The 13,776-nt window shown below is 37.1% G+C and overlaps 1 protein-coding gene across 1 annotated transcript in view; it reads left to right on the forward strand.

Moving 5' to 3' along the window:
• Positions 1 to 13,776, forward strand: part of ADPRHL1 (ADP-ribosylhydrolase like 1) — a 62,419-nt gene that overhangs the window by 6,282 nt on the left and 42,361 nt on the right. The window contains exons 3-4 of the mRNA XM_058276382.2: positions 10,102 to 10,227; positions 12,860 to 13,000. Of these exons, the coding sequence (XP_058132365.1) occupies positions 10,102 to 10,227; positions 12,860 to 13,000 (267 nt within the window). The remainder of the gene's footprint in view (positions 1 to 10,101; positions 10,228 to 12,859; positions 13,001 to 13,776) is intronic.

The following is a 13,776-nucleotide window of genomic DNA, read 5'->3' on the forward strand; positions in this document are numbered from 1 at the left end:
TTATTTCTTCTCACTTTAAAGCTATATTGATAGTGAATCTTTTCTGCTGTCATTCCATCTAACCCTTCCTAACATGTCCAGATTTGCTTGAGATGATAAGGGACTTGCCAAAAATCATTTTTGTAGGGTGGAATGTGCTCTTATAAGTCAGCCCTACCCTTTTTGGGATCTTTTTAAAGAAAGCCTGCCCACTTGGCACTAGGCCTCCCCAATGGGACTTTTGTCATGGATTCTCGGGTTTATTTTAAGGAATATTTTTCACCGCTTTCCATTTAAGTTTTTATTTTTTCCCCCACACTATCAAGGAAATCATGCACTCACTGCATAAATGCCTCTGTGGTACTTTGATGTGGCTGTGGCAGTGTCCTTATTTAGGTGGTCATAGTCTCTGGCTCTTAAAAGCTTCTTCTGTTTGTATGTCCTGGACCTGTACCCTCTGTGTTTTACAGTAGAAGGCTAAATGGCAGCAGAGCCGCTGTGTTGTTTAGCACAACAACCATCAGCTCTCTTTCTTCCGTGCCTCCACAAAAGGTTTTTCAGCCTGGACCACTTGGACTCATTTTCCTTAGGCCCACTAAGAAAACTCATATAGGCTAAGAGGAATTGAGATGAAACATTTCCTCTGATAAAGTAGCAGAGACACAGGAACCCAACAAGTGAGAGAGCAAGGAAATTCTGGGTGAACCACTATGGCAACCAAATATAAAGTAGGAGGGAAAAAAAAGAGCAGGACGCGCTAGAAGGAGCAGTTTGTGCAGGCGTAGATTGATTACCAACCTGGAAGGCCCTCAGAGTTCTCTCTTAATGGTGCAGTAGAAAACACTCTGAACTTCATGCTGAATGGGGGTAAAAAATGCTATAACATTTTTGGAGGGAAATTTGGCATTCTCTATCAAAATATTTAAATATGCATGCTCTTTAATCTAACAGTTCTACTTCCAGAATTTCTAAGGACCCTTAATGACTACATACTAAAACAAGTGTGTAAAGATATATGTTTAAGGATATTCTTTGTAGCATTGTTTGTTTTAGCAAAAAAGCTGGGAACAGCCTAAACGTCCAACAGTAGGAGAATGGTAAAATTAATTATGGTACATCCATGTAATACTATGCAGCTATTAAAAAGAATTTAAATAGCTCTATGTGAATTGACACATTGAATGCTCTCTAAGATTTAAGTCAGACAAGCAAGGTGCAAATCAGTGTATCTAGTACAATCCCAGCTGTATTTTTAAAAAGATATGCAAAGATAGGTAGTTATACACACATATGTCTGCTTGCAGGTGCTTAGAAATCAAGAACCTTTACAGTAGAGACAGGGTAGGAAGAGAGAATTACTGTTTTGTTGTGTTTAGAATTATTTTTTGCATCATATACTCTTCTTCTGTTTCAGTTTTCCTTACCATGTACATGTATAACTTTTATAATAAAAATTCAATATAAGTACTTTTCTTAAGAACACAACTTAGAATCAGGTAACCTGGTTTATAATCTAAGATCCAATAAAAAAGTATTGGGCAGGTCATTTAACACTTTAAGCCTACATTTTCTCTTCTTTAAAAATAGAATAATAATGCCAACTCTTCCTAATCTTAGGGAAGAACCAAAAGTAAAGTACTCCAAAGGCCTTTGAAAGCTATATAATGCTATACAAATACAGTTGTTATTGTTGCTTTTTTTGGCCCCTCTTAATTATCAATGGCCTTTTCTTTATCTTTTCCTATCTTAGTTTCTAGAACTCTAAAATGGGCTTAATTGTGTTTGATAGTCTCCTTAGCACAAAATAACATTATTTTAACATTAATAAATAGTTTACAATTATTTTTGAAGTTATACTCCCAATATTGTCTCAGATACTCTCACACAAAATGGAGCTATTAACCTGGTGTCCTTGACAATCCCTGATCAACAAGTTAAGTTTCTCAACTTAATTTACTCAAGTTAAGTTTCCTACTACAATCATAATATAATTTTTATCTGATATTATATACCTTTTTATTTTATGAACTTTTAATTATGGAAAAATTCAAGCATATATAAAAGTTGAGATCATCTAGCAACCCCCATGTGTCCCTCATCCAGTTTTAATAATTGTCATCTCACAGTTAGTCTTACTTCATTATACACCTACCTATTGCTGTACCCTTCTCTCTCCAAAATTAATATGAAGCAAACCAGATATCATTTCACTCCATCCATAAAATCTCCAGATGAATCACTAAAAGAGAAGAACTTTTAAAAGACATGAGCACAAATCCATTATCATGTAAAAACTATTTTTAACCTTCATCAAATATCCAGTCACAGTTAAACTTTCCTTTTTGAGTTTGAAAATAAAAATTTTTCATATAATCTTACCACCCTATCCCAATAGGTGTTTTCATTTTTCCTGTGTTCCAGTTTTTGAAGACAGTCCAGTTCTCACCTTGTGAAATGTGGTATGATCTCTGAACTGTATGTCCAGCTTCCCACCTGCTTGTAAGAGTCGCCTTTTAGAGCAGTGAATGGCAACTTAGGAGAACAGCTATGGAGGCAATAGCTCTTCCACTTACCCTGGTGCAATATCCTTTCTAACACAAATTATCATGGGTTCTGTTAAATGTATATAGAAAGAATTTGGAAGGACAAAAAGATTAAATAATTGTGCCTACTTGCAACTATGTAGCATCATCTAAAAGCAGTTGGGTTTTTTTTTTTCCTGTTTTTACAAATTTAATCCTCAAATAATTTTGAGGATAATAATATATATGTTATCATCCCCATCTTGTACAAGAAGAAATTAAGGTTTGAGCAATTAAAATTTCTTTCCTAAGATCATCCAATTAGTGGTAGACTGTCCATTAAGCCATGCTAAACAGATACTAGCCAACGTTTAATGAGCATTTAGTATGCATCAGGAATTATGATGATGTTTTACATGCATCTCACAACTTAATAAGTTAGTACTGTTATCCCCATTTTACACATAAGAAAACTGAGGCTTATGAAGGTTAAGTAATTTATCTAAGATTCCCACACAGTCTTAAGGGTGGAGCTAGGATTTAAACCTGGGCAACTTGCCTCTTTTTTTTAAAGATTTATTTTTTATTTATTTTTTGCCCCTTCCCTTCCCCCCCTCCCCAAGCCGTTGTCTGTTTTCTGTGTCCATTCACTGTGTGTTGTCTGTGTCTGCTTGCATTCTTGTCAGTGGCACCGGGAATCTGTGTCTCTTTTTGTTGCATCTTCTTGCTGCATCAGCTCTCTGTGTGTGCGGCACCACTCCTAGGCAGGCTGCGCTTTTTTCACATGGGGCGGCTCTCCTTGCAGGGTGCACTCCTTGAGCATAGGGCTCCCCGTGACACCCCTGCATGGCATGACACTCCTTGAGTGCATCAGCACTGCGCATGGGCCAGCTCACCACATGGGTCAGGAGGCCCTGGGTTTGAACCCTGAACCTCCCATATGGTAGGTGGACGCTCTATCAGTTGAGCCAAATCTGCTTCCCACTTGCCTCTTAATAGATACTCTTGCATAAGAAATACATGCCTTTCCTGGAATTGCCCTTAGAGAAAACTAAGGCTGTAAGAATTTAAGTTACTTGCACAAGATAATACAACTAATAAGAGGTAAAGAGGCTAGTATTTGAATCCAGTTATTAAGAATCAAAATTAACGTACATCTGTATAACTGAAATTTTTTCAAAGCAATTTCTATACATTATTTCATTTAAGGCAGGCAAATTAAACATTAATATCCACCCAACAGTAAGCTCCATGATAACAGAAACTTGTTAGTTTTTGCCCATCGCCTTTCTCTAGTACCAAGTTCATTGCTTGACATATAATAGGTATTCACTTCTTTTTTTACAATGAATCACTTCTCTTTTTATGAATGGAAGTTTACTGTTTTGTTAAATGCACAGGTTTGAGGGAGGCGACTGATTCTTTAAAATTATTCTTTTATTTTTATAAGCAAACACCCCCACTTGTTCTCTTCCCTTATCCCCTAGTAACCCCTAATCAACTTTCTTTCTCTGTGAGTTTGCTATTTCTAGTTATCTTATAGGTGATATCATACAATATCTATACTTCTGTTCCTTGCTTATTTCACTGAGCATAATGTTTTCATGTTCTTCCACAAAGCAGCATGTCTCATAACTTCATTCCTTCTTATGGCCAAATAATATTTTTGCATTCTGTTTGCATAAATGAAATAGAGGATAGAAAAACAATTGAGAAAATGAACAGAACAAAAAGTTTGTTCTTTGAAAAAAATTAGTAAAATTTACAAACCTTTAGCTGGGCTGATAAAGAAAAAGGAGAAACTATGCAAATAACTAAAATCAGAAGGGAAAATGGTAGTACCACTACTAATCTTATACTAATAAAAAGGATTATAAGAGAACACTATGAACAATTCTACTCCAACAAATTAGATAATCTAAAAGAAATGAAAAAATTCCTAGAAATACATAAATTACCTAAATTGACTTGAAAAGAAATAGAAAACCTCAACAAACCTATAACAAGTACAGAGATTGAATCAATAATCAAAAACTTTCAACAAAGTAAAAGCTAGGGCCAAATTACTTCCCTGGTGAATTCTACCAAACATTTAAAGAAGAATTAGTACCAATCCTTCTCAAACTTTTTCAAGGTATTTAGGAGACTACTTTCTAATTCACTCTATGTGACCAGCATTATTCTATACCAAAACCTGGTAAAAATATCACAAGAAAAGAAAATTACAGACCAATATCCCTTATGAATATAGGTGCAAAAATCCTCAAAAAAAATTACTAGTAAACCAAAAGCAACAGCATTAAATAGCAGGAACTGTTTTCACCTTCCCATCTAAAATAAGTAAAGAAAACCAGACAAAATATAGGAAATATTGGTCTTTAAGACACTGGATTTCAGGCAACAAAACGACAGTGCCCTCCAAGATATGAAATAAACAAAATTAGGCCTACAATTTTCCAAACTCATTAATTTGGAGCATTTCCAAGCTGTGATGCAAGTAGTGCAATGAATGATGTAATGGACCTGGGGTCCAGATAGACCAAGATAGCTAGAATTCTCTGGACAGTATCAGAGAGGAGAATGCTGCATTGCCTAAAGAAAAAAATGGATATCTTCTGAGGGTTCCCTAAGTATTCAATAGAGCACTGATCAGCATGTGCATGTGAGAAAACTACCCATGGCTGGGGAAAGAACAAGCAGAGAGAATTAGAGGGAACAATACCCAGTGCTCACATAGGATCAAGAATAGTGCCTATTCTTACCAGAGACACTGGTAACCTCACAGAGCATTAGAAAGAGTATTCAAAGGGCCATGCTTCAGTAATGGGGAATAAATTGCTGCTAAACACTACTCTGGTCTCAACAGAGCAAGACCCGAAAAGATTAAACCGTTTCCAAATAATTTCAATTACCCTAAAACAATTCTCAAGTGTTTATAGGAATACAAAAATATCCAGGACCCAACAAGTAAAATTCTCAATATCTGGTATCCAATCAAATGCATACAAAGAAGCAGGAGGGAAGAGAATGTGGCTCAAGCGATTGGGCTCCCTTCTACCATACAGGAGATCCAGGGTTTGATTCTTTGGGCCTCCTCATGAAGGCAAGCTCGCCCACATGGCAAGCTGGCCTGAGCAAGAGTGCTGGCCGGCACACAGAGAATTGGCACAGCAAGATGACACAACAAAAAGAGACACAGGGAAGTGGACTTGGCCCAATGGATAGGGCGTCTACCTACCACAGGGGAGGTCCAAGGTTCAAACCCTGGGCCTCCTTGATCCGTGTGGAGCTGGCTCATGTGCAGTCCTGATGAGTGCGAGCAGTGTCGTGCCACTCAGTAGCATCCCCTGCGTAGGGGAGCCCCACGCACAAGGCGTGCACTCCATAAGGAGAGCCGCCCAGCACAAAAGAAAGTGCAGCCTGTCCAAGAATGGCACCGCACATACAGAGAGCTGACACAAGATGACACAACCAAAGGAAACAGATTCCCGGTGCCACCGATAAGGATAGAAGCAGTCACAGAAGAACACACAGCGAATGGATAGAGAGAGCAGACAACTGGGGCAGCGGGGAAGGGAGAGAAATAAATAAAAAATAAATCTTTAAAAAAAAAAAGAGAGAGACACAGAGGAGAGACAATACGAGACACAGCAGACCAGGGAGCTGAGGTGGCACAAGAGATTGAATGCCTCTCTCCCACTCTAGAAGGTCCCAGGATCATCATTTCCTTGTGCCACCTAAAAAGAAGACAAGCAGACACAAAAGAACGCACAGTGAATGGACACAGAGTAGACAGCGAGTGCAAAAACAATGGGGGGGGGAGGTGGGGGAGGAATGAATACTAAAAAAAAAAAAAAAAAAACAAAGAAGCAGGAAAATAGAATCCACAATGAAGAAAAACCACAATGAGATACCTAATAGAATGGCTAATATTAAAAAGACTGACCACAGCAATTATTGTGAAAGATGTGGAGGAGCTGTTGGTGGGATGTAAAATGGTGCAACCACTTTGGATATCAGTATGGAAGTTTCTTCAAAAGTTAAACTTTCACCTACCATATCATCACAAGTGACGGAGGTTTGACACATATATTAGAATTAGTAGACAAAGACATTAACAGATATAAAGTATAAAAAAGACATCAAATTTGTAGAGATAAAAGCTACAAATGCATTGAATGGGATTAACAGCAGATTAGACATTTTAGAAGAAAAGATTAGTGAACTCAAAGGCACAACAATACAAGCTATCCAAAACAGGACACCCAGAGAAAAAAATATCTGCATAAATCAATAGAGCATTAGTGATATTTGGGACAACAAGCAACCTAATATAATATAACTGGAATCCTCAAAGGAGAAAAGGGAAGAGGAACAAAAAAATATTTGAAGAAATAATGGCCAAGCTTCTCTCAAATTTGATAGAAACTATAAACTCTAGGCCCAAGAAATTCAATGAATCCCAAACCCAAGAAATGAAGAAAATTATACTAAGGTACATGATAATCTAAGTGCTCAAATCAATAATAAAGAGAAGATCTTACAAGTAGTTGGAGAAAAAACAAAAAAACACATTATATACAGAGAAAGAAAGATAAGGATGACAGTGAATTTCTTGACAAAAACAACACAAGCTATTAATAGAAGACAGTGATACAACATCATAAAATACAGAATGAAAATTTCAACATAAAATTCCTTATGCTAAAAAAAAATCTTCCATAAATGAAGGCAAAATAAAACATTTTTCAGACATACAAAAGCTGAAAGCAACTCATACCAGAAGAAATGTGAAAGGAAGTAGTTCAGGCAGAAGGAAAATGACACCAGATGGAAATATGGATCTCTACAAAGGAACGAAGAGCAATGGAAATGGTAATTACATAAATATTTATTTTTCACTTATATTTAAGTCATTTAAATAATTTACTTTGTAAACAAATGTAGGGTTTATAAACTTTGTATAAGCAAAATGTACCACAATAATAGCAAAAAGATGGGGGAAATGGAAGTATACAAATGTAAGATTCTTACATATATGTGGAATGGTATTTCACATGAATGTAGACTGATAAATTAAGGACGTAAACTATAAACCCCAAAGCAACCAAAGCAACCATTTAAATAACAAAAAGTTATAGATAATAAACAAAACTAAAGGGATAAAACTGAATCATTAAAAAATTAATTTAAAAAATCAAAAGAAGGCAGAAAAGAGGGAGAAAGGAATTACAATCAGAGCGAATGGAAACAAATAACAAGATGGTAGATTTAAACTTCACCATATCAATAATTACATTAAATGCAAATAGTCTGAAGACCCCAAATAAAAGGCAGAGATTGTCAGGTCGGATAAATAAACAAGTGTCAATTTTAAACTGATTCTAAGAAATGTATTTTAAATATAAAGACACAAATAGATTAAAAGTAAAAACATGAGGAAGGATATACCACACTAACACTAAATCAAAAGAAAGCTGGTATGACTACAGTAATAACACATAAAGTAGATTTTAGGGCAAAGTATGTTCCCAGGGATAAAGAAGGTGATTTCATAATGATAAATGGGTCATTATATCAGGAGGACATAAATGTTTATATATCTAATAACAGAACATTAAAACATATGAAGCAAAAAAGGGAGAGGACTGCAAGAAAAAAAATAGACAAATTCACAATTATAAACAGATTTCAATACTAAAGTTTTAAATCAATGACCTCAGTTTTCACCTTAAGGAACTAGAAAAAGAAGAGCCAATTAAACCCAAAGAAAGCAGTAGAAAGGAAATAAGAAAGATCAGCGTGGAAATCAATGATATAGAAAAAAGAAAAACAGTAGAAAAAGATCGATGAAACCAAAAGCTAGTTCTTTAAAATTTTTTTAATGAATGATTACCTTCTAACTAGACTGATTAGGAAAAAAAGAGAGGGCACAAATTACCAATATCAACAATTAGAGAGGTGACATCACTATAGATTCTACAGATATCAAAAGGAAAATAAGGGAATATTATTAACAATTTTATGCCAATAACTTTAATAGCTCAGATGAAATGGACAAATTCCTTGAAAGAGACAAGCTACCGAAGTTCACTCAAGAAGCGATTGATATTCTAAATAGCATTACAACTATTAAAGAAATTAAATTTGTACTTGATAACTTTCCTACAAAGAGAACTCCAGGTCCAGATGGTTTCATTGGGGAATTTTACCAAATATTTAAGGAAGAAATAACTATACAACTCTTCCAGAAAATCGAAGAGGAGGAATACTTCCCAAATTCATTCTTCTGCTCTTCAGAGGACTCTGTTAAAAGAATGAAGAGGCAAGCCACATATTGGAAGAAAATATTTGCAATGCATATATCTGATAAATGATTTGATTCCAGAATGTAGAAAGAATTCGTAAAACTCAAAATAAGAAAATAAGCAACGTAATACAAAAATGGGTGAAAGATTTAAACAGACATTTCACTAAAGAATATATATGCAAAGAAACTCATTTAAACACATTTAACATCTATTTGTCATTTAAAATACATAAAAATTAAAACAATGAGATACCACTACATACCTAATAGAATGGCTAAAATTAAAAAGACTGACCACAGCAATTATTGTTAAAGATGTGGAGGAGCTGTTGGTGGGGATGTAAAATGGTGCAACCACTTTGGAAATCAGTATGGAAGTTTCTTCAAAAGTTAAACATTCACCTACCCTATGATCCAAACATTCCTCTCCTAGATATTTACCCAAGACAAAACATACCTCCACACAAAGATTTGGCTACGAATTTTCATAGCACCATTCTTTGTAATAGCCCCAAACTGGAAACAACCCAAATGTCCAACAGGTAAATGGATAAGCAAATCACTTTGTCTTCATACAATGGAATACTATTTGTATTCCATTCATTCCTTCATAAAAAGGAATGAGCAATTGATTCACACAACAACATGGTTGGCTCTCCAAATAGTTATGATGAGGTAAAGAAGCCAGGTCAAACAGAGTGCAGTCTATATATTTCATTTACATAAACTCTAGAAAATGAAAATTAATCTATGTTGCCTGATCAGATGTTGGTGGACCTTTGGCAGAATAAGTTACAAAGGGGCATGAGAAAACTCTTGGGAGTGATAGGTATGTTCACTATCTTTATGTGATGGTTTCACAGGTAGATACATATGTCAAAACTTATCAGCTTGTACACTTTAATTATGTGCAGTTTATTGTATGTCAATTATAACTCAACGAAGCTGTTTTTAAAAAAGGAAAACATATATGCTTGAAAGCATGCTGTGTATAAATTCTATTTTTCCCAACTAGGAGCAAATTATGAGCATTTCCCCATGCTATCAAAAATTCTCCTTTTAATAACTAAATAATATTACAACATACAGATACATCATAATTTATTTAATCTTTTTCTGTTGTCAGGTATTTGAGTTGTTTGCCTATTTTTCATCCATTTAAATGACTCTATGATGCACATGTTTTTACATAAATTTTTGTATATTTTTCAGATTTTTAATGAAAACTAGATTGTCAGATGTAGAATTACTAGGGCCAAGGCTAACTTAAGTATTTCATTTTTCATATAGGTTCAGGATTTGGAGCTGCCACCAAAGCAATGTGCATTGGCATGAGATACTGGAAACCTGACCGTCTGGAAACGCTTATTGAAGTTAGCATCGAGTGTGGCAGAATGACACATAACCATCCTACAGGTAGTGCTGGTATTGGAACAGATACCAGAGTCATGCATCCTAAATGATATCAGTGTGTCTTTTTAAACTTAAGATCCCATGTGTGCCAGGTGCCCTCCCCGCCCCTCCCGTGGCTTGCTTGCTGTCTGCTCTCTGTGTCCATTAGCTGCACCCTCTTCTGTGTTTTTTTTCAAGATTTATTTTTTTTATTTATTTCTCTCCCCCCCGCCCAAGTTATCTGCTCTCTGTGTCCATTTGCTGTTTGTTCTTCTGTGTCTGCTGGTATTCTTGTCAGCGGCACCAGGAATCTGGATCTCTTTTTGTTGCGTCATCTTGCTACCTCAGCACTCCCTGTGTACAGCCTCACTCCTGGGCAGGCTGCACTTTTTTTGAGCAGGGCGGCTCTCCTTATGGGGCACACTCCTTGCACGCGGGGCTCCCCTATGCGGGGACACCCCTGTATGGCACGGCACTCCAGCTCACCACACGGGTCAGGAAGCCCTGGGTTTGAAACTTGGACCTCCCTTGTGGTAGGCAGACGCTCAATCCATTGAGCCAGATCTGCTTCCCTCTTCTGTTTTTTTAATTGTCTCCCTTTTTGTTGTATCACCTTGCTGAGTCCACTCTCTGCGGCGCTTGCAGACTGGTGGCACCCGGTGGCACCCAGGCTGGCAGCTCTCTGCAGCATGCGGGCAAGCCTGCGTTCACAAGGAGGCCCTGGAACACGAACCCAGGGCCTCCCATATGATAGACGGGAGCCCAACTGATTGAGCCACAGCTGCTTCCCTGCCAGGTGCCTTTTTTGTAATTCTTCACCCTTGCCCAATGTACTATACTGGAAGTCTCATGCAATCACATCACATTTTTTATTTGTATAGTTGTTGGAGGACTTTTTGTTTTGTTTCGTTTTTGTTTTTGCTTTTAATCTCCAGCTTTGCTTAAGTTCTGTTTCAACCTAAAATCAAAACTGATGAGAAGTGTGGTGATTTTAGAGAAGTTATACAAGGGAAAGAAATTCTCATTGATTTTGATATTTTTCACTTCAGAAAAAATAATAATAAAAGAAAGAAAAAGAGAAGCACCAGTTATCTGAATGAAGCTAGGATTCTGGGTTGAACTAATAGGAATTAGAATTTATGTTATATTTTCAGCAATGAAGCCAAACCCAACAGTTAACCGTGGTTTTTGGAGCTTTTATGTCACCTTTGACATGATGATTTAGGCACAAAAGCTTTTAGCCAAACTGATTGAGCTCATGTTCAGCTCCACCCTTTACTATGTGAGCTGGAATACGTTGCTTAAACTACCTGTGCCCAGTTTCCTTACCTGTAAAATAATGACTCTGATGATAATAATTAGTTCTACTTACTGAGTTGTTGTCATGAGGGTAGAATGAGTTAAATAATAAATAAAACCTCTCAAAGCAGTGCTTGCCACATGACGTGTGCTCAGTGTAAGTCAACTCTTTTCTGTTATTTTCCCATTCACCACTTGCCCATCAGACAGAGGGAAGCAAGATCCGCCACAGGAGAGGACAAACTAGGGTGACTGCCCAAGACCTGACTCTGAGACGTGACTTAGGTAGTTGAAGCGGGTCGCTCAATCTGCTTGCAATTTAAAAAAAGAAAAAACAATTTGAAATTCTGACATAATCAGCCCTTAAATCATTCCTAAGCAGGTGGACACGTTCCTCTCCAGTTCCATGCACAAAGGCTACCAGCTGTTCTCTGGTGACTGACGTGTTCTTTCAAGGTTACTCCTAATGTTCCTTTTAACTGGCTGTCACTCACTGTACCCTCCTAGAAGCACCGCTTAAGTGCATGACAACAGCAGTAATTGAAATGGCATTTGATAAAACTAGAGCCATGTTCATTGAGAGGGCGTTCTGCTGAGTGTATGTGACAAAATATGCCAAATGAGTTCACCTCGGCTCCTGACAGCCTAAGCAATGAACTCAACAAGTAAGTTTGTTAAATACCTAAAATGTAAGATAAAAGGTATACGATGCAGCCAATGGGCAAGATCTTAGATAGTTAGAAAGGAGTTCATACTGGGCATGTATGAACCAACGGGTCCAGCTAGAAGTAAATTAAAAATTAAAAACCTTCAAACATGAAATTATTGAATATTTGAAAACAATGTAATCAGTGTAAGAATTTGAGTTGAGAATTTAAATTTCTAAAAATTTCGCTAACACTGTTTATTAAAGAAATGTTGTTTCACATGTTGAATAGTTAAATAATTGGTATATTTTTAGGATGATGATTGAAAATGTTTTAAGGGTTCAATTGAATGTAATTAATATTTGGAAGTGCTTTTAATCTCCATTCCCCTTTTCAATTTTCAAACAGCTTTCAGTAACAAGTATCATTTTATTTATTACAGCATGCATTTGTCCAAGATTCTAGAGCTAAAACATTCCATGAAAGGAAGCAGAGTGATGACATGGTAGTCAGGACAATATTTAGAACCCTGGATATGAAAATTAGATTATTATTGTTCCATTAACTCTAATCCCTTGGCCTTTAAGTGATCCATAATTGATGTCTCAAAGAGTAACTGAAAAAAAAAAAAAAAAGGAAAGCGGTAAATGGTTTAAGGACAAGATGACAACGCGTCTTTCTCCTCCCACCACTGCCCTGTGCTCCTCTAGGCTTCCTCGGGTCCCTGTGCACTGCCCTGTTTGTATCTTATGCTGTCCAAGGAAAGCCGCTCGTGCAGTGGGGGAGAGAGATGATGAAGGTGGTTCCGCTGGCTGAAGAATATTGTAAAAAGACCATTCGGCATATGGCAGGTGAGCCTGGCTTCCTTCCTTGGTCACATTCTCAAGCACTGGCACCTAGAAAGAGGTTAATCTTAATTCATACTCCAAGCAGATTTGGAAAATTTAAAATCTTATGGCCCAGCTCCCATATATTTCAAAGTACATTTGCTCCAGGGGGAAATCCAGAGAATCTCTGTTGGGCCAGTATGAGAGCCCTAACATCACAAGGAAAGTCTGAGATTGTTCCCTAGCCAGAGGGCAGATGCCTCATTGAGGATGGCAAGTATGCGCAAGGAAATCCAAAGCAACGCAGCATTCTTCATGCCCGGAACCGCTGAGATCAGACAACTGTCCCACCCCACACTTCTACTTATTATTTTTTTAGAAGTTATGCTATTCATTTTTTTCATTTTTATTTTTTAAGGTACCAGGGCCAGGGATTGAACCTGGGACCTTGTATGTGTGATGCTGGCGCTCAACCATTGAGCCACTGAGCTCCCCATCAACAACCCGAGTTATTTTTTTGTTTGTTTGCTTGTTGTTTATCTTTGTTTTTAGGAGGCACCAGGGACAGAACCCAGGACTCCCATGTAGGAAGCAGGTGCTCAACTGCTTGAGCCATACCCGCTCCCACCTCTACATATGATAGTAGCTAAAAAGAGGAATTGGAGTGGATACTTAAAATTAATTTCCCTACCTGACTATAAGTATCTTTAGGTTCACAGAGAGAAATAACCCATTCTTCAGAGGGGAGTGAGGGAGAAATCAAGTGTAATATTCCACATTATCCCGAGACCTAACCTATG

The sequence above is a fragment of the Dasypus novemcinctus genome, chromosome 15 (genome assembly GCF_030445035.2).
Source record: "Dasypus novemcinctus isolate mDasNov1 chromosome 15, mDasNov1.1.hap2, whole genome shotgun sequence".
Lineage (NCBI taxonomy): Eukaryota > Metazoa > Chordata > Mammalia > Cingulata > Dasypodidae > Dasypus > Dasypus novemcinctus.